The sequence below is a fragment of the Xyrauchen texanus genome, chromosome 15 (assembly GCF_025860055.1).
Source record: "Xyrauchen texanus isolate HMW12.3.18 chromosome 15, RBS_HiC_50CHRs, whole genome shotgun sequence".
Lineage (NCBI taxonomy): Eukaryota > Metazoa > Chordata > Actinopteri > Cypriniformes > Catostomidae > Xyrauchen > Xyrauchen texanus.
In genome coordinates, this window is record NC_068290.1 from 3235518 (window position 1) to 3261827 (window position 26310).

The following is a 26310-nucleotide window of genomic DNA, read 5'->3' on the forward strand; positions in this document are numbered from 1 at the left end:
GTTAGACTCAGTCTCAATGACAGCACGTCTCACGAGCGAGCGTGCTCAGTCGGTGCTGGACTGCCTCGCTTCCTTCAAGCCAGGCACAGTGGTCCCTCTAAAACTTTTCCAGAGGCTCCTGGGGCATATGGCGTCCTCCGCGGCGGTCGCGCCGCTGGGGTTGATGCATGTGAGACCACTCCAGCACTGGCTCCAGACTCGAGTCCCGAGACAAGCATGGCACCACGGCACGCATCGGGTAAGGATCACCCCCGCCTGCCTCAAAACACTCCGACCCTGGACAGACCTCTGCTTTCTACGGGCAGGAGTGCCCCTGCAGCAGGTGTCCCGACGCGTCCTGGTCACAACCGACGCCTCCCGGTCCGGGTGGGGTGCCGTGTGCAGCGGGCACGCAGCAGCGGGCCGTTGGAAAGGGGCCCCGCTGCGTTGGCACATCAATTGCCTGGAGTTGTTGACCGTCCTTCTTTCTCTCAGGAAGTTCCTCCCGTTAGTTCGGGACAAACATGTCCTCGTGAGATCGGACAGCACCACAGTGGGGGCGTACATAAATCGCCAAGGCGGCGTACGCTCCCACCACATGTCACAACTCGCCCGCCGTCTCCTCCTATGGAGCCAGCAGCGACTCAAGTCGCTGCGCGCCACTCACATCCCCGGCAAGCTCAACGTCGTAGCGGACGCGCTATCACGACAACGCCTGCCCGGCGGGGAGTGGAGGCTTCACCCCCAGTCGGTCCAGCTGATTTGGGAACGGTTCGGCAAGGCCCAGGTAGACCTGTTTGCCTCCCAGGAAACCTCCCACTGCCCGCTCTGGTACGCCCTAACAGAGGCTCCCCTCGGGACAGACGCGCTGGCACACAGCTGGCCCTCGGGGCTGCGCAAGTACGCATTTCCCCCAGTGAGCCTTCTTGCACCGGTGCTGTGCAAGGTCAGGGAGGACGAGGAGCAAGTCACGTTAGTGGCCCCCTACTGGCCCACTCGGACTTGGTTCTCGGAACTCAGGCTTCTCGCGACAGCTCCTCCCTGGCGAATTCCCCTGAGAAAGGACCTCCTCTCTCAGGGACGGGGCACGCTCTGGCACCCGCGCCCAGACCTCTGGAACCTCCACGTCTGGTCCCTGGACGGGACGCGGAAGAGCTAGCCGGCTTACCGGCGACCGTTGTGAATACAATCAACCAAGCCAGAGCCCCTTCTACCAGGCACCTTCACGCCCTAAAGTGGCGCTTGTTCGCAGATTGGTGTTCTTCCCGAACTGAAGACCCGCAGAGATGCGCTATCAAGTCAGTGCTCCTGTTCCTACAGGAGAGGCTGGACAGGAGGCTGTCCCCGTCCACCCTCAAGGTGTATGTTGCCGCCATTGCCGCCCACCACGATCCTGTAGACGGCAAGTCTTTGGGCAAGCACGACCTGATCCTCAGGTTCCTGAGAGGCGCCCGGAGGTTGAATCCCTCCCGGCCAGGCCTAGTTCCCTCCTGGGATCTCTCGGTAGTCTTGGCAGGACTCCAGAGACCTCCCTTCGAGCCGCTTGAATCAATTGGACTCAGGGCCCTCTCTCTTAAGACGGCCCTGCTGATCGCGCTCGCCTCCATCAAGAGGGTCGGGGACCTGCAAGCGTTCTCTGTCAGCGACACTTGCCTGGAGTTCGGTCCGGCAGATACGTCTGTGATCCTAAGACCGCGACCGGGCTATGTGCCCAAGGTTCCTACCACACCATTCCGAGATCAGGTAGTGAACCTGCAAGCGCTGCCCCGGGAGGAGGCAGACCCAGCCCTTTCGTTGCTGTGTCCAGTGCGCGCCCTGCGCATTTACCTGGACCGCACACAGAGCACCAGACGCTCTGAGCAGCTCTTTGTCTGCTTTGGGGGATGGCAGAAAGGGAATGCCGTCTCCAAACAGAGGCTCGCCCACTGGGTTGTCGACGCCATCACACTGGCTTATCACACCCAGGCCGTGCCCCTACCCTTGCGGGTCCGAGCTCACTCAACAAGGGGTGTTGCGTCCTCGTGGGCACTGGCAAGGGCACCTCCCTAGCAGACATCTGTAGAGCCGCGGGTTGGGCAACACCCAACACCTTCGCGAGGTTTTACAACCTCCGCGTTGAGTCGGTTGCGTCTCGTGTTTTCTCAGGTCCGAGCCCGTAGAACTCGGTAACACGTAGACCGACCGGCCGGGTGGATCGCTTGCGCCCAGCGCCCTTTTCCTGACGTCAAGGTAAAGTAGTGCGCCTTCTTCCCAGGGCGCCCCACTCCGAGTCGGGCCCCTGGTCGATTCCTCCCTAGCCCTCCGGGTCCGCGGTTCAGCGGAGGAACTCGCCGACCCAAGCCACTGCGGGTACCCTGATGGCTACCCTGTACTGGTATAGGTGCTCCACAGGTAAGGCCTCCTGCTCGGACTCCCCCTGTGTGTAATTCCACGGTTCTGTCCCCTTACGAGCGGACCCCCGTGTCTCCCTTAGGCAGTTACAGCTGCCCCGGTCGCCGTGCTGTAGCAACTCCCCCCTTTCGAGGCTGGATCTACCACCGCACCATACTTTCCACACGAGCCCTAAGACGGCCGTGTGACGTGTCTACCACTTTTCCTCCCCAAGAAAAAGGGCAGGTGTGGTCTCCGCAGGGTCTGGGTAAGACCCCTTCCCTATATGCGTGTAAGGGCCCCGGCCGTGATTGCTCTATGCGAGAAACATAGAGAGAAAAGAGGCCCAGCCAGGCTGGCCCATTCCCGTGTTGGCAAACATCGCCTTGTTCCCCTCCCAGGGTAACTAGAAGGATTCCGATGTTCTTATGGGGCATTGGGGAAGGGTACGTGCAGCCAGGTACAGACGATGCACGGCACTGGATGAAATCCCTGCCCGACTCTGTATCGGCGGTTCACGTACACGGTTCAGCGCATGGCAAGATTGGAATGGGTCCCCTAGTGTCGCTTCTCCGACACAACGTGGAGAGAGCGACAGAAGGGGAACATTTGGTTACGTATGTAACCTCCGTTCTCCGTTGTGTCTTTCCTCCGCCATGTCGCTGAACCGAGCCACTGTTGTGGCCGGACCATTTCCGGCTCCTCAGAAAAAAAGAACTCCCGTATTTGCCCCGCTTAAATACCCGTATGTCCGGGGGCGGGGTATGCAAATACTGACTGCCAACTCCCATTGGCCCTTTTCAATAGATCAGAGGTGAATATCGGCGCTCAAGAGAGACCCCTAGTGTCGCTTCTCCGACACAACGTGTCGTTCCCTCCCTCGGGGAATGGAGGTTACATGCGTAACCAAACGATTTCATTGCTCTGCTCTCGTCATTATATGGAGAACAAATGACACAGTTAAGGTGTAAGTATCACTCACATTCATGTCAGCGTTGACTTTAAGCATATCAAATTGTGATATCACTTCAAACTCCCAGTGTAGGTGTGTGGAATAATAATATGGTGTTTTTGAGTGAATAAACACCCGACAGACGGTTCAAAAGTTACACTGCTGTCTGGCAGTCATTTCTGCTTCGAAAATGACAAACAAGAAACTAGAAAGAGTAAAATTAATATTTAAAAAATGCACCCTAAACTAAATGCCTCTGACAGGTGTGTACGATATAACGGCATACCTTTTGACGGGAGAAATGTGTCAGCTAGTAGAGATATGGCTACACATTTATACCACAGTAGATATACTGTAGCAGTGGGAATAGCATTCTACCATACTCTAATTAGTATAGTATATAGTAGAGTATGTATACTGTGCATAGTATTTTCCATATGCTAAGAATACCTGGATGACCACTACATCTACATCAGCCAAAATATGCAGTACTACGCAGCTGAAATAGGCTAATATTAGTTGTGATTTTAAATATCTCTTTCTTGAGACATTCTGTTTTTAATTGCCACAAGTTAAATAAATAGATCACCTAAAACATCAGTCATCATTTACTCACCCTAAAGTTTTTCGAAACTATTCAGGAGTTATTTGTCACTGAATGTCCAAGTTGCTCCTTCTCACACAATGAAAGTGAATGGTGACCACAGCTGTCAAGCTTGATTTTCAGTGAATACCATCTTAAATTTCAGTCTGTTTCTTACACAAAAGTTATCATGTGACTTCTGAAGACTTGGAATAAAGTGATATCACTTCAAATTCAGGCTGTGCAATTCCTGAATTTCCTAATCGATTCCTATTCCGGTGTTACAGTTCAACTGGTTCTCAAGTTAACTGGTGGCCTTCATCCATTTTGCACCAGATGTGAACGACCGGCCACTGATTCGAAAATTCCAATTGCTTTTGACTCTTAATTAATTGCAAACAGTGGCCATTAATTTGTTCAATGTGCACGAAATATTTGTATTGGTACTTCTGGAAGTGTCACGCTTGCAGATTGGCTCTAAATGCTGTAAAGATCAATCCATAATAACGTACAATAAACTGGCTTTCAATACTGTCGTCATGGTAACATAGGCTAACGATTGGGGTCATGTGACACTACAATTTTGCATTAATGCCAATTTTATCATCAAAAAGTGTTTCCAAACCATTTTTTCGTGACATTTGATGTATCGAGCTTATGCGCTTGAGTTAAACAGAAAAATACTGTGTCGACATTTTAGCGATAATGTGCGTTCCCATCAGCTTTATTTTGATGCGCTAAAACTTTTTCCGCAAAAAATCCTTGGATGGAAATGTAGTTAATGTCGCCGTCTAGTAACTCAAATCGAAAATGTGCTGTGTGTCGCGCTGGTCATATTATTGATTGCCGAGTTTGAATTCAACCTTATTTTTTATTTTATTTTTTTTATTGTGCAGTTTGATTTAATAATACCATTTGTTTGAATCTGTACAGTGATTCCAGCATCATGTAGTAAGTTTATATTTAATGGAGAGCAAAATACTGAGTGAGAAACATGACTTTTTGGAATCAACGAATCTGTGGCCGGTGTTCTGAAATATTTGGTTTCTGAGATTTTCGGTTGCACTGGGCCGAGCGTACATGAACATTCAAGAGTTTCCGGTTTCATGTTAAAGCGACACTAAAAATATCAGTGCATGCACAATCTATTGATGAACGGTTAATCCACAATGCAATATAAACCATACTTTTTCATCTTATACTTAATGATTTATTTGATCGAATGAATGACAAATGATCAATGAATCGATTTCCCTGAGCGGAGGCGACTCTCGATTCCCAATGCTTTGGAATCGAAGAATCAATTCTTTTTGTAATAGACTCTCAGCCTTACTTAACCAGTGTATTTTCTTATTTTTTTCGTGTGGCACATGTGTGCAGGTGCGAAAAGAAGGATTCACCTCAAAATGACGCTTTCTCCTTCCAGCACGGTAATGTTGTCAGGCACATGGCTGAACTCCGTTGCCTGAGCGCTGATGGGCCCTGCCAAAGAAAACGAGATGGTGAGCATACAGACAGCAGTTTATCCAACAACAGAAGGCCCACTCGCTCCCCAAGTCCCTCAGGTGGCACGGCGGGTGCTGAGTACCGCATTGATCCTGGCCAGGCAGGATTTGTGTTTGTGCTTTTTGCTTAGTAAGTGTGAGGACAGAATAATACGAGTGCATTCGACAGCGTTGAGCCGTCTGTGCTGACCGTTGGTGGGTTTGAATAATGATTGGGTTCTGCCCCGCGTGCTGTCAGGCCGTGCACTCATCGAACAGACCCGATAATGAGCCAGGGAAAGAGGATTCGCGCAGAGGCGGCGAAGCGTGAAATGAAGGGACAGCCGCTGCAATGGCAAGGATACAGACGCACAATCTCACTTACAAACACACACATACTTGTATACAAAAACAAATGGGTGTTTCTTCACCTACAGGTCAGGGTAGAGTTGCACCAGCCGTTTGTAAGCTCAATTTTGTCTTGAGTGCTATTATACTGCATTAATGTAACTATGTGCTACAGATTTCACTAGTTCAAGATCTTATTTAACTCTAATGTTCACCTTCTCCAATTACAATGTTTGGTTCCTAGCAGTGACACTTCTGACTCATTATTTGTAGTCAATAAACAAAAAAACGTCTCTGTTATACTCTTACACATCACGTATTTAGGATACATACAATTTGAACTATAAATGAACCTTAGCAAGACAAAGGAGTCAGTCATTGCACCTTCAAATGTCATTTCCACCACAAATGTTAGCGAACTAAAAATGTAATTTCATAGGTGGCGGAAATGACATTCAATTGCACATTTGAAGACAAATAAAGTCCTCAAGGCAAACAGTTCCCATAGTTGACAAAACACCCATACACAAGTGTTTTCATATACACAAATAAAACTTCACCCAAAATCATATCGGAATATGAATTGACAGACATGCACTACTGTGACATCACAGGTGGCACCACATGAAATGAAGGGGACAAATTCCGTTTTATTTTTTCAAATGGCATTCTTGTTCTTATCTTTTCAGTGTTTGTGAAATATGCTCCAATTTCCCCTGCAAACAGAGATTAGTGCACCCCGAGCGTGCTATCGGAGCAGAGGCCTCACTCTCGCTGTGGTTCCATTGCAAGACACGTCAACACTGCCAAATGCCAGCGTGGCACTAGCGCTGAGCTCCGTCTGCAAGTACTGCTCATCATCAGCCCCATGATAGCCAGTACTGCCCTTAATATCTGCTGGCCAATATTTGGTTCTCCTGCCTGCGAGGTTTAATATACGAGAAACCATTGAAGTCAAGAGGCACCCGGAGGTTTTTGAATTTAATGCAGAGACGCCAGTAAACCGACAAATTGCCAAGGGTGAATCAGGAGTTTTGCTTTTGAAAAGCCATTTTATTTAAATACAATATCAAAATTATTTCAAAATTCAGTTTAGTTTGACCTAGTTTTAAAATGTATTCATAATTTATACTTAGCTTTTATTACATGGGCACATTTCAATTTATATCAGTGGATGTTTTAGCAATTGTATTTAACCCTCCTGTTGTGTTCGTGTGTGCTAACACATTTTGTGTTCCCGGTAAATATGACCAGCCGACTAAGATTGTTAATAAATCTCTTATATTGCATATATTATCACAAGATATTGCATTAGATCTTTTTAGTAACTATGACCAAAGAAATGTGCACTTATTTTTTTTTTACATATTTTAATATATATATATATATATATATATATATATATATATATATATATATATACACTCACCTAAAGGATCATTAGGAACACCTGTTCAATTTCTCATTAATGCAATTATCTAATCAACCAATCACATGGCAGTTGCTTCAATGCATTTAGGGGTGTGGTCCTGGTCAAGACAATCTCCTGAACTCCAAACTGAATGTCAGAATGGGAAAGAAAGGTGATTTAAGCAATTTTGAGCGTGGCATGGTTGTTGGTGCCAGACGGGCCGGTCTGAGTATTTCACAATCTGCTCAGTTACTGGGATTTTCATGCACAACCATTTCTAGGGTTTACAAAGAATGGTGTGAAAAGGAAAAACATCCAGTATGCGGCAGTCCTGTGGGCGAAAATGCCTTGTTGATGCTAGAGGTCAGAGGAGAATGGGCCGACTGATTCAAGCTGATAGAAGAGCAACTTTGCCTGAAATAACCACTCGTTACAACCGAGGTATGCAGCAAAGCATTTGTGAAGCCACAACATGCACAACCTTGAGGCGGATGGGCTACAACAGCAGATGACCCCACCGGGTACCACTCATCTCCACTACAAATAGGAAAAAGAGGCTACAATTTGCAAGAGCTCACCAAAATTGGACAGTTGAAGACTGGAAAAATGTTGCCTGGTCTGATGAGTCTCGATTTCTGTTGAGACATTCAGATGGTAGAGTCAGAATTTGGCGTAAACAGAATGAGAACATGGATCCATCATGCCTTGTTACCACTGTGCAGGCTGGTGGTGGTGGTGTAATGGTATGGGGGATGTTTTCTTGGCACACTTTAGGCCCCTTAGTGCCAATTGGGCATCGTTTAAATGCCACGGCCTACCTGAGCATTGTATCTGACCATGTCCATCCCTTTATGGCTACCATGTACCCATCCACTGATGGCTACTTCCAGCAGGATAATGCACCATGTCACAAAGCTCAAATCATTTCAAATTGGTTTCTTGAACATGACAATGAGTTCACTGTACTAAAATGGCCCCCACAGTCACCAGATCTCAACCCAATAGAGCATCTTTGGGATGTGGTGGAACGGGAGCTTCGTGCCCTGGATGTGCATCCCACAAATCTCCATCAACTGCAAGATGCTATCCTATCAATATGGGCCAACATTTCTAAAGAATGCTTTCAGCACCTTGTTGAATCAATGCCACGTAGAATTAAGGCAGTTCTGAAGGCGAAAGGGGGTCAAACACAGTATTAGTATGTGTTCCTAATAATCCTTTAGGTGAGTGTACATATATATATATATATATATATATATATTAGGATATAATTCATTTAATTAAGCTTATTGGCTAGTGTGGGACAAAAACTAAAAATAATAATAATTTTGAAATAAATTAAATACCACCTGCATGATCTAGAAATTAGAACTGTTTTGTTCTCATAGTTTGCAAATTTGTTATCACCACAATTATATTCAGAGTTGGTAAAATCATAAAGAAGATGAGACAGTCATGTGTTATATATCGTTGAAAAGGTCTCAATTAGTAAAATGCAATGAGTAAATGTGTTTCACTCAGAGGTCAAACTGCAGTGAGATTTAGTGAATGAAATTCCCACAGACACACATAAATATAATAAACAGGAGTGTCTTTTTGTCGCATTTTTCCTTATTACTTCCTGAAACATACATTATGTAGGCAGACTATCCCGATTCAAACGAGCCCAAACACAACATAATATGATAAGTAGATCTTGAAATATTCCTCAAAGAGTGTACACGGAATGATGATACACAAAAGGACGCTCAACACACGTTGTGTGTGCGAGTGTGTTTGTGCATGTGCATATGTCTGAGGACTCTGTGTGTGCAAACAAACATCCATAAATGTGCTCATGGGATGCTTCTGAACACTTAATATTTCTGTATTTTGTAGTCTAATCCATTCATTTCCAGTGACCGGTCATTCATTCAAATGTCATGAAAATGGGCCACTTTTTTTTTCAGATACCATATGTGAACAAAGTAAAACAACTGTATTAAAAAAAATGTTTTCCCCACTATTGGCACCGCACAGCTCTGAAACAGAACTATTTCTGTTTACGAAGATGTTTTTGAATCAATAAGGTTTCATGTAATATTCAAATTGTACTTTTAGCCTACCATAACGCTCTGCTTTTTAAATTTGAGCGTGAGGCATGGCAGAGGCGCACAAAGTTGCACTGAGTAATGATAAGAAGCGTGGGCTTCATTGTCATGCGTGACGTGCCATCATACACAAATTGCATAAAGCTGCTTTGCATTTTCCACTGAAATGACCAGCAATGACACTGCCAAATTAAGTTTTCCTTACTTGCGGCACACAAGGGCATGGGCTGATTTGAATCAGAGTAATTGCTTAATCATCTTCATTATTTTCAAAGACAGGTGCTTCTACATAATCTGTGTATGCACATGTGCATGCATATTTCAAACGGACAAGGAAAGGAGTTAACCAGTAAAAGATAGGAGCTAGAGTGTGAGATTGTTTGGGATAGCATACTTATTACTCACAGTAGATGATTCTGCAGTATGTATACTCTGCTTAGTGTGCACATTTCCTGCATGCATGGATAACCTGCTACTAATTTTATCAAAATATGCATACAATGTATATTTAGGGCTAATGCATTCTGGATCACTACTTACTGAATACTGTGCCGTATACACTGTATATAGCATGCAATTTGTATTAAAAATGTGATACAATAGTCAAGGGCATGGGCTGATTTGAATCAGAGTAATTGCTTAATCATCTTCATTATTTTCAAAGACAGGTGCTTCTACATTCTGTGTATGCACATGTGCATGCATATTTCAAACGGACAAGGAAAGGAGCTAACCAGTAAAGGATAGGAGCTAACCAGTAAAAGATAGGAGCTAACCAGTAAAGGGTAGGAGCTAACCAGTAAATGATAGGAGCTAACCAGTAAATGATAGGAGCTAACCAGTAAAAGATAGGAGCTAACCAGTAAAGGATAGGAGCTAACCAGTAAAGGGTAGGAGCTAACCAGTAAAGGGTAGGAGCTAACCAGTAAATGATAGGAGCTAACCAGTAAAGGGTAGGAGCTAACCAGTAAAGGATAGGAGCTAACCAGTAAAGGATAGGAGCTAACCAGTAAATGATAGGAGCTAACCAGTAAAGGATAGGAGCTAACCAGTAAAGGGTAGGAGCTAACCAGTAAAGGGTAGGAGCTAACCAGTAAATGATAGGAGCTAACCAGTAAAAGATAGGAGCTAACCAGTAAAGGGTAGGAGCTAACCAGTAAATGATAGGAGCTAACCAGTAAAGGATAGGAGCTAACCAGTAAAGGGTAGGAGCTAACAAGTAAATGATAGGAGCTAACCAGTAAAGGGTAGGAGCTAACCAGTAAATGATAGGAGCTAACCAGTAAAGGGTAGGAGCTAACCAGTAAAGGATAGGAGCTAACCAGTAAAGGGTAGGAGCTAACAAGTAAATGATAGGAGCTAACCAGTAAAAGATAGGAGCTAACCAGTAAAGGATAGGAGCTAACCAGTAAAGGGTAGGAGCTAACAAGTAAATGGTAGGAGCTAACCAGTAAAAGATAGGAGCTAACCAGTAAAGGGTATGAGCTAACCAGTAAATGATAGGAGCTAACCAGTAAAGGATAGGAGCTAACCAGTAAAGGATATGAACTAACCAGTAAAGGTTAGGAGCTAACCAGTAAAGGGTAGGAGCTAACCAGTAAAGGGTAGGAGCTAACCAGTAAAGGATATGAACTAACCAGTAAAGGGTAGGAGCTAACCAGTAAAGGGTAGGAGCTAACCAGTAAAGGATATGAACTAACCAGTAAAGGTTAGGAGCTAACCAGTAAAGGATAGGAGCTAACCAGTAAAGGATATGAACTAACCAGTAAAGGTTAGGAGCTAACCAGTAAAGGGTAGGAGCTAACCGGTAAAGGGTAGGAGCTAACCAGTAAAGGATATGAACTAACCAGTAAAGGTTAGGAGCTAACCAGTAAAGGGTAGGAGCTAACCGGTAAAGGGTAGGAGCTAACCAGTAAAGGATATGAACTAACCAGTAAAGGATAGGAACTAACCAGTAAAGGGTAGAGAGTGTTTATGGGCAGCTGTACGTCCTATGTGTGTGTTTGTATCTTTTGGTTTATTTCTTCATTTATATTGTCAAGCCGGTTCTCACCTCCTCCTTACCGTTAACCCGCTTTACACTGGTGCCGAAGACCCGGGAAGGAGGAGGGATACGTCATAGTGGAGTTCTCACCACTACCATCCACCCTAATGGAGCAGCTGCGGGCGACTTCCGGGGGACGGTGGAGGAAGCGGAGGAATTGGCCGCTGACAGCGAGGGGAGAAGGGGCTCCTAGCTGACCGCCTGTAGCGGTCAGGGCCGCTGCCAGGGGCAGAGGAGAATCCTTTTGTTCCCAGAGAACGTGGCGGGGTGTTCCGTCCGCCAGGGGCTGGAGGACTGCCTCCGATCCACCTGGGGAGGCACGGCTGTCGTCCACTAGAGGGTGGAGGAGTAGCCGAGGACCAAGCTACGGCGTATCAGAGAACCAGCGAGAAAGTGTTTTTTTTCTTTGTCTCTCGCTCCCACTGCCGCTCCACGTTGGCCATTTCCCTCTCTTTTAAATTGTACTGTTTTTTTTGGGGGGGGGGTACTGCACTGTTACAGGGAGTACTCCCCTATTTTTCATTATTGTTTCCCTCCTCGTGTCCCCTCCCAGATTCAGGAAGGCAAGGATGACCTGCTGTACGTGATGCCACGGAGAGAACGAGGGAGGAATGTGACAGGGCGGAGGGCCGCGCCAGGTCATGATTTTACACACCCGGCCCCTTATCAGGCTAATCAAGCCTCCGAGATGGATAAAGGCCGACTGCGGATGATGGTGCGACAGAGAGAGAGCATTTACGGGCAGCTGTCCGTCATATGTGTGTTTGTGTCTTTTGGTTTATTTCTTCATTAAACTATTATATATATCGTCAAGCCGGTTCTCTGCTCCTCCTTACCCTTATCCCGCTTTACAGCTCCTCCATAATGCAATGAAATTGAAACAACCTTCCATTTGTAGTGTGACGAACAAACTGGAATTCTTAAAACTGCCGATTTTGTTTACTCATTACTTGATTAGAATCATTACAAAGTTGAGTTAATAATGCTAAATATTAATACAATTATTTCTAACATGCAAACCAGACACCACTCACAATAATGTGTGTGAAAATACTGTACTTTACCTCTGTTTGAAACGTTTATCACTGCATGCATGCTTTCACACACACAGCACAGTAAGCTGTTAGCACCATGCTAATATTCCATTCCAGACGTTACCACAGCATCCCTGAAATACTGTTGACTTAAAGTACATTAGAAACAGTTGCTTTGCACATCAGATCAGTCAGGATTCAGGACAAATTTTAAAAGCGAGGGTTGCATAATTGTTCTTGATGTATGAAACAACCTTGTAGACATCCTGACGCATATTGGCACTGCTCTATGAATCTTACAAGAAATGTACAGTTTTGTGCTTAATTCAGTTACTGACGCTCACACTCGCATACAATCTTTTCCTCATTTTCAGCACTTGAATACTCTGCATCAACAGATGATATGTGCACATGTGCTAAAACCCCAATGCATTATGAAGAGGTCATAAAACAGAGGGGGTTATTCCCTTTTCAATTCCTGTCTTTGCTGCTCAATTGGCACCTCAGATTTTAATACCGTTCACCAGGCAGCTCACACACACACACACACACACACACACAGTCACGGGCATGCATGCACGCACGCACGCAGGCACACACACACACACACACACACACACACTCACACACACATAGTCACACGCACAGTCACACACACGCAGTCTCACACGCATGCACCCACAGTCACACACACACACACACAGTCACACGCACGCAGTCACACACACACACGCACAGTCACACACGCAGTCACGTACACACACACACACACACATGCAGTCACACACAAACACATACACACAGTCTAACACGCACACAGTTACACACACAAACGTGGACACGCAGTCACACGGGCGCACAGTCACACACTCACATACGCACAGTCTCACACACACACGCACAGTCACACACTCACATACGCACAGTCACACACACACACGCAGTCACACACTCACACACGCAGTCACACACGCACAGACACACACACACACACACACACACACACACACACACACACACGATTATTATGAGTTTCATGCATTTTTGCAGTGTTGTGCAAACCACAAAGATCATTTTCCAGGGTGTTCACTGCAGAAATGGGAGTGTACACTAGGTTGCAGCTGTGTACAGTATGCATACTAGGCTTAAAGAAAATGTAGGGATAGTAAGGAATCTACCAGAGCAGCTAAGTGAGTCAATGATGCTTTTTTTTCTTCTTCTTCTTTATTTTTTTGCCCGAATCTATTAAGTTATTCCAAAATACATAAACAATTTCCACAAAACAATTATTTGAAAATAATCTGTCCATGAATAGTCTAGAATAATCTTTTATTTAAATATTTAATTATTCCTTTTTAAAAAATAGGCAGTAAAATAATTTTATATTATTAAAATGTTATTAATATTTGAAAAGCGTTATGTCCACCAAGTCGAAATCAGGTGGTGCAACCCAAGAATAAACAGCATGGAAATAGGCCATTCGGTTGTGAAAAAAAAAAAATACAAATAAAAATAAAAATAGAGGACCCTCTTAGACCCTCATGACTGTTAAAAAAAAAAATAAAATACACTGATTAATTAATAAATAAAATATACATACATTGCTGTGAAAAAGTATTTCTTATCCTGATTTTTTCTACTTTTGTGTATTTTTAATATTACATTGTTTTAGATCTTCAAACAAGATACAACAAAACAAATGCAACCAGCGTAAACACAAAATACAGTTTTTAATATATATATATATATTTATTGAAGCAAAAAGGTGATCCAACACCAATATCACCCATGTGAAAAACGAACTGCCCCCTTAAATGTAATAGCTGGTTGTGTCACCTTTAGTAGCAACAACAACCAAAAGCTGCCAACAACTGGAGATCAGTCTTTCACAACGCTGTGGGGGATTTTTGGCCCACTCATCTTCACAAAACTGCTTTATTTCAGTCACATTGGAGGGTTTATGAGGATGAACTGCCCATTTCAGGTCCTGCCTCAACATCTCAATCGGGTTCAAGTCAGGACTTGACTAGGCCAAAACTTTAATTTAGCTTCTTTTGAGCATTTCAGAGATGAACTTACTCCTGTGCTGCGCTTGAGCTTCAACTCACGGACTGATGACCGGATGTTCTCCTTTAGGATTTTCTGGTAGAGAACAGAATTCATGTTTGCCTCAATTATTGCCCTGAAGCAGCAAAGCATCCCGACACCATCACCATGCTTGACCGTAGGGATGATGATTTTTTGTGGGATTCTGTGTTTGATTTACGCCAGATGTAACTGGACCCGTCTTCCAAACAGTTCCACTTTCTACTCATCAGTCCACAGAACATTCTCCCAAAAGCTTCTGGGAAGGTTCACTACTGTGCCAAGTTTTCTCCATTTGGAGATAATGATTCTCATTGTGATCTTTTTATCCCTTCCCATACTGATGTATTTCATTCACCTTTTTCCTAATTTCTGGAATTTCTTTCCACCCTGGCATAGTGTGCTACTGGGTGAGCCCTTTTAGCCAACTTCATGCAGCTGAACAAGTTGTATTTATGTGTTGATGTGATTGAACAGGGCTGTCAGTAATCAGGTCTGGGTGTGTCTAGTCCAGCTGAACCCCATTATGAATTGAGTTTCAAAGATTTAGGGATTTAGTAACTTAGGGGGTGAATAATTTTTCAAACATGCCCAGTTGGAATTGGATAACTTTTTTTGCTTCAATAAATAACATTATCATTTAAAAACTGTATTTTGTGTTTACTCGATTGCCTCTGTTTTATGTTACGTTTTGAAACAATGTATTGATATACACACAAAAACAGAAGAAATCATATATATATATATATATATATATATATATATATATATATATATATATATATATACACACACAGGTATATAGTTGTTGATTTGCTCAAAGAGAAAGAAAAATTCGAGACACTTCACAAACTGTTTCAGGACAAGTTGACTGACAGTTTTATCATGTAATGAGTGGTGAATAGATTAGAAGGTATCGAGTGTAAAAAATAGTTTAACGGTTAAAACATGTTATCATTTGGAACAATATTAACTATATGCCACTGTCACGCATACTGAATATACTTGTATGTATGTATATTTGTTTGTATGTATATTATTGTGTCTTATTGCCATGTATATCTACTTGTGTTATATTTGCTAAAGACCCTGCATGTTACTAATTAAACGTGATGAAATGTGAATGCTCCAAGAGTGAAAGCAATAAAACACAGATCTCACCCAACATCTTCAGTCTGACCCATTATTAGACACTTTAATATGGCTACAGACAGATGAGGCTTTTAAAAATAGCACAGCGATTATGATTTTGTTTTTGGTATTCGAAGGCACATAATGCACTACAAGTCACAGCAATAGCGTTAATATTATTAATATTTGGCAAAGAAAAACACATATGGTCTGTAAAGTTGTTTATTAGGTGATACAAAGGCAAAGATGGCACGATATATATTATATTAAAGATATAAGAGTGCTCATGTGAGATTAAATGCAAAACCAAAACAATGCAGAAATATGGGCACACTCACCGTTAACATAAGTTTAGCTTTGTCACATTTTCAGCGATTCAGCACAAATGTTCGCTCCAGATGAGAATGGCTCATTAGGAATTTTTTGTTTACATTTACATTTATGCATTTGGCAGACGCTTTTATCCTAAGCGACTTACAGTGCACTGATTACAGGGACAATCCCCCAGAGCAACCTGGAGTTAAGTGTCTTACTCAAGGACACAATGGTGGTGACTGTGGGGATCGAACCAGCGACCTTCTGCTTACCAGTTATGTCCTTTAGCCCACTACGCCACCAACACTTTGATTCAAAATGTTTATCACGGCGAGAAATCACGCAGAAAATGTGCGTTTGATGATCAAAGGCTTGTAGTCTGCATTTTTAGCTGATGGAAGTGATGTTTCAAAAGCAGGCAATGTGTTGCCGCTAGCTTTAGCATGCTAGCCAAACTCAGTCGAACAATTGTATCGCAAATTACGCAAATCTTCACACACGGGGAAACATTCAACTCACATTTGTAAGGTGCAGTCTACAAAGAGGTTTCGCTACTTGCTACATTAACCATTAATTGCAATTGTTTTGTCCAGGTAACTCCGCCCCTTCCGCTGACCGCTACATACGGTAAACCACGTATGCTGAGTGCATGAACTGTCCAACCTTCCACACTTCCTTATTTTGGTTAAAGAAGTATAGTATCATCTGCGCACAGTGTTGGGAAGGATACCTTCAAAAGTATTCCGCTACAGATTACAGATTACATGCTATAAAATGTAATTTGTAACATACTCTGTTAGATGACTCAAGGTCAGTAACGTAATCGAAATACTTTGGATTACTTATTTAAGATATTTTCACTTGTAAATGTAGAAAAATGTTAATAAAAGTAAGAAAATATACTTCACTGTAAAAATACATTCTCTGAAAAAGAAAAAGCCTTGATATCTTATGTAGTTTTGCTACTTGAGTAAAGGGTTTTTAGATATTTTACAGGAAAACAATATTTAAATTATCATTAAAAATAAAACTTTTGCAGTACATCTTTGGCCTAATATCAAAGGTCGAAGCGCCTGATAACAGATGCATGTAAAAGGCAAGAAATAGCATTTTAGCTTAGCATAAAGCTAAATGTTCACATGACAATTTACACAAGGTTAAATATTTTATTGCTCCAAACTTCAAAACCCCACAGATTGAACACAACAACATCCTTTTCTGATCGTATGTGGATTCTGTTCATATAATGAGGCAGAAAATATATTATTTGTGGCTTTCTATACAATACCCTAACCGCATCGACAAGGCATGTAATCGTGTATTTATTGGATTTATGTTTCATCTGCCAAGCGTTTCAAACTATTTGTTAAGCTGTTGAAACATGATGTAACTCCTCTATTAATCTCCCAATGGAAAGTTCCTCAATTACGTCATATCCACCTTTTTACTCACGACAGTGTGAACTTGCACGAATGCAACAAATCATAAGAAAGTGTTTCACCACTGTTCAAACGTTCACCGGCCTTAAAACAGATGTACTGTGTTTGCTGTGCTTGTGCAATGCAAGCCTTCGGGGTTGATTCATTTAGACCTGTGGGACTTTAATTCAAACATGATTTGTATCCCCTTGACTTGTACATGCTCTCGTTTGTAATTGCACTTGCTTCTGGCTCACGGTTATTAACAAGAGCACTCTGGAGTTTGACGGCAGAGACCCTCATTTTCTTTGCACTGCACATCAATACATTTCTAGGCCTTGGGTTTAAAGATATGGTGGAGTTAAGGGGTCATGCCATATTGTTTTGTTATTTTTTCCCCCATAATGTCAATCATTGATGAACACATATCAGTTGCACACTTGTAGATGGAATGGTTTGGGAGAGGCAGATGGACAACATTTTGGAAGGAGAAACAGTTGTGAGGGTGGAAACGGAAGAGGGGGTTTGTGGATTGAGGCGAGAAGTGGCGCGGCATGCTGCAACCAAATATATATTTACAGAGGCACTTCCTGCCCACACCTTGATGAAGAAGAGAGGCGGCCTAAGAATTATCAGATGGTTGAAGCCCGAGGCTGCAGAGGATTAAACATTAACTGGCACTATGATGCTTTTTTTCCATGCCTGATCCCATTAACTCTGGCTGGGCTGCGTGAAGCCACTGTATACACCTCACTCAGCGCTCTCCTGCTCCAGGTTTTATTCCTGCCCTTCTGCCACCTGTCACATCCATACCGCCATGGCACCACTGACTTCAAGCACCTGCTCACCAGATGGATTACTCCTGTTTTGCACTTACTGTAGAGACTGACAGCGAGGATTATTTTTTTTTGATCACGGTCATGATTTTTTGTCATTTGGCAAAAATGTATTTTAAATCTAGTCAATATTTCATAATTTAGTATTTATTAACTTTTCTACATTTTTCAGGCACATAATGTGCATATTTAATGATAAAAATATGTATCAAATTCTAACAGGGCAAACTTTAACCAAATATTCCAATATTTTGAAAGATTTATTAAAATAATTTCAACATATGGCATATCAAACATATTCGTATTGACGATGCAAGTTATGCATTTTGACTAGCACATAATTTTAAGGCTATGTCCACAATAATCAGTATAAATTTACATAACAGTGGACACTGCATGATGGGTGCATCACTTCATGTGCTTCCCTTCTTTGGAATAGGATATATCTGGACTCATCAGACCAAACAGGCCCGTAGACGGGGAGTTTGGGTAGTTTGAATTTAAGTCTTTTTAGTTTTGTTTTTTTGCACTCATTAATATCATCCTTACCTACAGGAGTTACATAAGCAGCAACTGACGTTATGCACTCATAGCAAAATGTACGAGCAAGGTAAAGTTAGTTTGACGTTCGACATTCACTTTCGCAGATGTAAGGGACCGTCTAAAAACTCCACTCACTACGCTAAAACATAGGAGATGTCCACTCATTCGTTCAATTCACGTGCAAGTTATACATGGGGAAAAAATGAATACAAATGTGAAATATATTTTCACATTCAGAATGTTCTTATAACTTCCCAGAGGACAGACAGACATACTACAGGTGATATTATTACAGTATGATCAATTATATAAATACAGTAATCAATTATTCTAGAAAAATATTCACTAAAATTCACCTAATGTTTTCCAATTTTAAAGGCTGTATTTATTTATTTAATAATTTTTTTTTTAAGAATTTGAGTGATTAAGTAGTAACTCCTATCCTCTAAAATGTATAACTGTACTTATTTAATTGATGATACTGTAATAATATCGCTTGTAGTATGTCTGTCTGTCCTCGGGGAAGTTATAAGAACTTTCTGAATGTGAAACGTATCGGTTACCTAACGTAACCTCGGTTCTCTCTAGATGAGGGAACGAGTATTGCGTAAGCTAGCTTACGCTACGGGAAAGATTCATCTTTTCTGAGAATATTGAAGCCAAAAAATTATCCTTAATTTTTGTATCCATTGTCAACGCAGTGCGGCAGCTGCAGACCTTGAGCGGGCTAGCTAGCGAGCTCATAGGTTGCTCTGTGGCAACTGCTGCAGCCTATAGACGAGCTTGGGCGAACTCGCATCCAATGAGAGGCGTCCCACGCTCACTGCATCAAAGCCCGCCAAAATGGGCGTGACTAGAGTGCATATAAGCGTAGTTCGTAGGCTGGAACCCTGGTTTTCATTGACTGAAGCGAAAAGTCGCCGTGGCGCGAGCACGGCCGGCTACGCAATACTCGTTCCCTCATCTAGAGAGAACCGAGGTTACGTTAGGTAACCGATACGTTCTCTTACGAGAGGTTCTCTCAGTATTGCGTAAGCTAGCTTACGCTACGGGAACCCATTGTCAACGCCGCGGCGCCAAGCATCCACTGTATGAGCCCCAGGGAATTAAGGGGGACCCGGGGAGCCCTTATGAGTGGGGAAATAATATTTGGCCGGCAAGAATGCGGGTCATTGATTGTGTAATACATAAGCACATAGTGGGAAGGGAACGACAGAGCGGCGGTGCCGGTCTGTGTGGAATGTGTCCCATCAGTGCAGCTCACCAGCGGAGCTGTAGCGTAGTAAACCGCTAGTAGTTTTGCCTGCAGAGCGGGCACTTCCATATTGTAAAATCTGACAAAGGTGGAGGGGGAAGTCCATCCCGCTGCCACACATATGTCGTGAATGGAAATCCCGCTGGACCATGCCCACGAGGATGCCATGCCTCTAGTGGAGTGAGCCCTAATGCCCAACGGGCATGGCAGGTCTTTTGACGCGTATGCAGCAGCAATAGCTTCCACTATCCATCTAGATAGTGTCTGTTTCGAGGCGGCGAGACCTTTGGTGCGCCCTCCGAACGAAACGAAAAGCTGCTCGGAGCGCCTGAAAGCAGCGGAGCGCGCAGTATACAATCTCAGTGCTCTGACCGGGCAAAGGAGATTGGCGCCGCGTCGCTATCCGGTGCTGGCAGCCCGATAGGGAAATGACCTGTGCTCTGAAAGGAGTACCGATCACCTTGGGAACATAGCCGTGTCTAGGCTTTAAAATTACCTTGGAGTCACTTGGTCCAAACTCAAGACACGCAGCGCTGACAGACAGCGCGTGAAGGTCTCCCACACGCTTGACTGATGACAGGGCAGTCAGAAAAACGGTTTTGAGTGAAAGGTATTTCAAATCCACGGATTGAAGTGGTTCGAAGGGGGGCTTTCATAGTTTCGAGAACTATAGAAAGATCCCAGATAGGAACCGATGGGGGCGCTGGGGTTCATCCTTCTAGCTCCCTGAGGAAGCGGATGACCAGCTCGCTTTTACCCCATGACTGGCCGTGCAGGGGTTCAGCGAACGCCGCAACGGCCGCCACATACACTTTGAGCGCGGATGGGATCTGCCCTTATCCAGCAGCTCTTGTAGAAATACGAGCAGCTGACGTACACCCCACATGTCCGCGGGTCCAGGTCTCTGTCGGTGCACCATTTTGAGAACACAGACCATTTTGACACATAGAGTCTTCTCGTGGAAGGGGCTCTAGAGTGTATGATGGTGTTTATTACTCCTTCTGGCAGAGCTGACGGGTAGTCGCTGATCACCCACGCATGCAGCTCCAGCGCTCTGGGTGGGGATGCCAGATTGTGCCGCGAGCTTGAGAGAGGAGATCTGCTCTCACTGGGATGGGCCACGGCGCTGTCAGTGACAGCTGCGTAAGCTCCGGGAACCATGTCTGATTCTCCCAACGCTGGGCTATGAGGAGCACCAAGTGACGCTGCTTCCTGATCCTCTGCATTACCTGTGGCAATAGCGAGACGGGAGGGAAGGCGTAAAGCAGGCGCCTGGGCCAGTCCTGGGCCAGCTGCCCTCGCTGAGAAAAATATTGGGCAGTGAGAGTTCTCTTTGGACGCAAAGAGGTCTATCTCTGCTCTGCCGAATAGGTGCCATAACGCCTGGACTGTTTGAGCTGCAGGGACCATTCCCTGGGGGAATATTGTCTCTGGACAGTCTGTCCGGGCCGCCGCTCAGGTGGCCTGGCACGCAGCGCCGCCCTCAGCGAGCGCAGGTGGCACTGGGACCAACTCAGTATGCGCTTTGTCAGATGGAAGAGGTTCCTGGATCTGACACCGCCCTGACGGTTTAGGTAGGATACCACAGATCTGTTGTCCGAACGGACCAGGACGCGGTGACCCTGAATGACCGGGAGAAAGCGCACGAGCCGTACTCGACCGCTATCATTTCCAGACAATTTATGTGAAGGAGCTTTTCCTGAACTGACCATAGGCCGAAAACCGGAGAGCCCTCGCGAGACCGCGCTCCAACCCGTGTTGGACGCCGCCTGTCGAGATGACTTTTCGGCGAGATACAGCTCCCATTGTCACTCCCCGCTGATACCATTCGGCCACTGTCCAGGGCTGCAGAGCTGATATGCAGGTCTGAGTCACCTTGATGGGCTGGCGGCCTGTGGCCCAAGCCCGGCGAGACGCCGGGTGTTTAGCCAATGCTGAAGCAGGCGCATGTGCAGTAAACCCAGCTGAAGTACTGCTGCGGCTGAGGCCATGTAACCTAGCACTCTCTGGAATTTCTTCAGAGGCGTGAGGCTGTTCATCTGAAAAGATGCGGCTAGTCGCTGAACACGGCGCGCGCGCTGTGTAGATAAGCCACTGCCACGGAGTCTAGTTCTATTCCCAGGAAGGAAATGGTCTGACTGGGCTGTAGTGAGCTCTTGGTCCAATTGACTGCAAGACCCAAACTGTTCAGATGGCTGAGGAGAACTGTTCTGTGAGACAGAAGCTCCATATGTGACTGAGCCATAATCAGCCAGTCGTCCAAATAGTTCAGAATTCGCAAACCCTGACTCCGCAGGGGTGCGAGCCCCGCATCCATGCACTTCGTGAAAGTACGGGTGCTAAGGACAGGCCGAACGGAAGGACGGTGTATTGATAAACCTGGCCGCCGAGGCTGAATCTCAAGAATGGCCTGTGACGGGATTTATCTGAATCTGAAAGTATGCATCTTTCAGATCGAGAGAGATAAACCAGTCCCCCTGGCGCGTATGCGCGAGGAGTTTCCTGATTGTAAGCATTTTGAACGGTCTTTTTGCAAGCACCTTGTTCAAAACCCTGAGATCTAATATTGGTCTGAGGCCGCCGTCTTTCTTGGGAACAAGAAAATAACGGCTGTAAAACCCTGACTCGCTCAGCGAAGGCGGCACTTTCTCTATAGAAGGTTTGCTATTTCTGAACGAAGCATGCAGGTTGCTTCCGTGTTCACAATAGTTTCGAGCCACGCTCTGAAGCGGGGAGGGCGGCGATCGAACTGTAGCAAATAGCCCTGTTTTATTGTGCTTAACACCCCTTTGGATATCCTGGGATAGCTTCCCACGCTTTGAAGCGTAATGCTAGAGGGTGAATGGCCAAATCGCCCTGATTGCCGCACACAGCGCGCTGAACAGAATGTGTGAGCGCGCTTACTGTGCTTATGCATGACTGCTCGCAGACAGCAGGGACAGGCTGTTCTGTGAGTGACTTCCCGATTGAGGTGAATGGGGAAAGAGTCACATCTGTTAAGTGATGCGCGAGCATAGTCACGGGCACGGGACTTACATACAGAGAAGTGTTTGCTGGCCGTGTGACAGAGCGGCCAGAGAAGGGGCGCGCGCACGTATTCGTGTTCGCGTTTATTGACTCTAACACTCGAGCGGGCTGTGTCCGCTTTATGTGAGTGGGCTCTGATAGGAACACGGGAAGTGTAATGCTTGTGTGTAGGGGTGAACACTGGATTGTGGGCACATTTTCTACACATAAGGCACGTTTGCTCTTTACAAGATTTCTTTGGGTCGCCGTGAAAACGGCGTTTTAGTGCAGGCAAGCGGGCAGTATCACCGGCTTGTTGGCTGCTGAATCCACCACTGCAGTAGCCTGAGAGAAGGGGACTGACAGAGGGCGAAGCTTTGACGGCTGTCCGGCTGCGGCGGGACTGAGCCGTCGTTTTCTCAACAAAGCTAGGAGGACTTCGGTTGCTCAGGTTTCAACGCAATCTTAGGCCGAGGCCCGCGGGGGGGCGGCGGTCTGCGGCGGCTGTCTGAGCGCGACCTAGGGCGGCCGCCCTGTCGACGCTGAAAAGTCTGGCTTTGCTGAGCTGGGCGCTGTGAAGAGGCTCGTGCAGGAGGCTGGTCACGTGGGCGGCCTGCAGAGGAGCTAGCGCGACGAGGCAGGAAGAGATTCATGGCTTGGGTGGCTTTCTAGACTTCCGTGAAACGGTCAACAATGCCACTCACCGTGGAACCGAAGAGACCGGACGGAGAGAGCGGCGCATTGTCCGACGCGCTCCTTAGATCTGAAACAGCCTCTGGGTGTCCGCCTTTCTCATCCCATTCTCGAAGGAGGTCCGCTTGGAGGATCTGTAAGACGGCCATGGAATGCAGAGCAGATGCGGCTTGGCCGGCGGTGGCATAGGCGCGGCCAACACAGGCGGAAGTAGTTCTGCAGGCCTAGATGGGAGCACCGGTTTAGACCGCCATCTCGCGGAGGGCGGGCAAAGGTGTGCTGCTACCGAATCCTCTGGATTTCTGGGCCGAGGAGGAGGCTTGGGAGCCTGACCACTCCTCGCTGTCCGAAGCCATGATGGAACAGCAACCCTTATCCTCTGCCTCGTCATCCCAGATGGCAGCAGTGCGGCTTCCAGTTCAGAGATGCAAAGAGCTTCGCTGAAGAGATGAAAATCAGGGTTCCAGCCTACGAACTACGCTTATATGCACTCTAGCCACGCCCATTTTGGCGGGCTTTGATGCAGTAAGCGCGCGGACGCCTCTCATTGGATGCGAGTTCGCCCAAGTTCGTCTATAGGCTGCAGCAGTTGCCGCAGAGCAACCAATGAGCTCGCTAGCTAGCCCGCTCAAGGTCTGCAGTTGCTGCACTGCGTTGACAAATGATACAAAATTAAGGATAATTTTTTGGCTTCAATATCTCAGAAAAGATGAATCTTTCCCGTAGCGTAAGCTAGCTTACGCAATACGAGAGAACCTCTCGTAAGAGAACCATTATCGTAATGATGCTTTTCTTACGTCATGTCTTTGCTATCGTTGATTTAAAGAGAAAAAAAAGAAAAAAAAAAAAGAAAAAAAAACCCTTAGTCGAGTCAGTAATTTCGGATGTTTCAGCAGGGTTGTGAAGTGATCTTGAGGTTCCTTAAACAAGTATGCAAAATAGTTTGCAGCAGTTCATTGTTGGAATTTGTTCAAGCAGATCATTAATTCCACTTAGTTCGCATTGCGTATTGACTTAGCTGGTGTCGTGAGATACAGATTTGGCTTCGTTTGCAAACAGATTAAGGGAATTTGTACCTCATTTTGCATACACTTTTGTATTGATTACACCTGCAATAAGATGCATATAGACCTCACTGCGCAGTAAACATTGATCAAACACTAGTGGTTAAGTGCTTCCTGGCAATATCACACTTAAAGGGATAGTTCACATTCTGTCATTATTCACTCATGTCATTTCAAACCTATATGCTGTTATTTGCCTGTGAAACACAAAAGGAGAGATTTCTAAAAATCTTTATGCAGCTCTTTTCAATACAACGACAGTTTACATTTACATGTATGCATTTGTCAGATGCTTTTATCCAAAGCGACTTACAGTGCACTTATTACAGGGACAATCCCCCAGAGCAACCTGGAGTTAAGTGCCTTGCTCAAGGACACAATGGTGGTGGCTGTGGGGCTTGAACCAGCAACCTTCTGATTACCAGTTATGCGCTTTAGTCCACAACGCCACCCACCACTCACTATAGTTTATAAGTGACAATGACTGTCAAGCTACAAAAGGACAACATGATGCCTTAAAAATGAAGTCTTTCATAATTTACTCACCCTCATGCCATCCCAGATGTGTATGACATTCTTTTTAGAAGAATATTTCAGCTCTGTAGGTCCACATAGAGCAAGTGAATGGTGACTGAAACGTTAAAGCTCCAAAAAGCATAAAGGTAGCATAAAAGTAATCCATACAACTACAGTGGTTAAATCCATGTCTTCTCAAAATATAACACATTTTTTACTGTACATCTAGCCATCGCAGCCTCTAGGCACAATCTTAATTTCAAACTCGATTACACTTCCTAGTGCCTGACACATGTGCAGAGGACTAGATGGTATTATACGAAGTGTAATCGAGCTTGAAAATTATGATCGCCAATGAGACCGCTGTGTTTTTTGGAGCTTCAAAGTTTTGGTCACCATTCACTTGCATTGAATGGACCTACTGATTATGTGTTCAGCAGAAGACAGACAGTCATACACATCTGTGTACACATTTTCTGGGAATTGGCATGGATCAAAAGCAATTTTCTTGATATCGTATTATGGTGTGTTTTTCCATACACCGCCATTGCTTCCTCCCGCTGATGCTCACAAATGAAGACGTTGCAAGGAAAAAGTGATGTCACTGAAACGGGTCAATAACACCATCGTACTGCTCAATTCTCCAGATATAGTTCTTTCTCCAAGTATCCGTCAATTTTAAGCTCCACCACAAGGCGAAGAGACCACATCGGTTCGATAAAGTCAAGCAGAGATCTTTACCATTGAACATTATAGATCTGCCAACTAAGCAAAAAGGGTCCTAAGTCCATGTCCCGTTAGACCTGTCAGTTTTTAGCCCCATTCCTTTCTTAGATAAAAGCTCAAACCCCAAAGCTATCCAAGATCAATACAGAAATTAAACTGTTACTTACCCCACTGAAAATCTCACAAGCTTTGGCCAGAAGACAAGGCCCCGTGGTACTGTGCAAATGTATCCCTGCTTGCGGTTTATTTGACGGATTTGTCAAAGAGGGTTTGAGTCTCTTTCAAAGAGCAGGCATTAACGCTCCGTCGTCACGTCTGTGTGATTGAAGGTGCTTCCTGAAAAGAAAGCTAACCCGTCAAGGCGATCCGCCTGAATAAAAAATGGAGCAGACAAAATGGCCAAAAGAGTTTTTGAAATTCAACTTTC

At 44.9% G+C, this 26310-nt stretch overlaps 2 protein-coding genes across 4 annotated transcripts in view; one reads left to right on the plus strand and one right to left on the minus strand.

Moving 5' to 3' along the window:
- Positions 1 to 26310, plus strand: part of LOC127655440 (free fatty acid receptor 3-like) — a 526022-nt gene that overhangs the window by 90869 nt on the left and 408843 nt on the right. The gene's annotated exons all lie outside the window — the stretch shown is intronic.
- LOC127655439 (igLON family member 5-like) overlaps positions 1 to 26310 on the minus strand; it is a 244134-nt gene that overhangs the window by 43188 nt on the left and 174636 nt on the right. The window contains exon 2 of the mRNA XM_052143263.1: positions 5285 to 5366. Within this exon, the coding sequence (XP_051999223.1) occupies positions 5285 to 5366 (82 nt within the window). The remainder of the gene's footprint in view (positions 1 to 5284; positions 5367 to 26310) is intronic.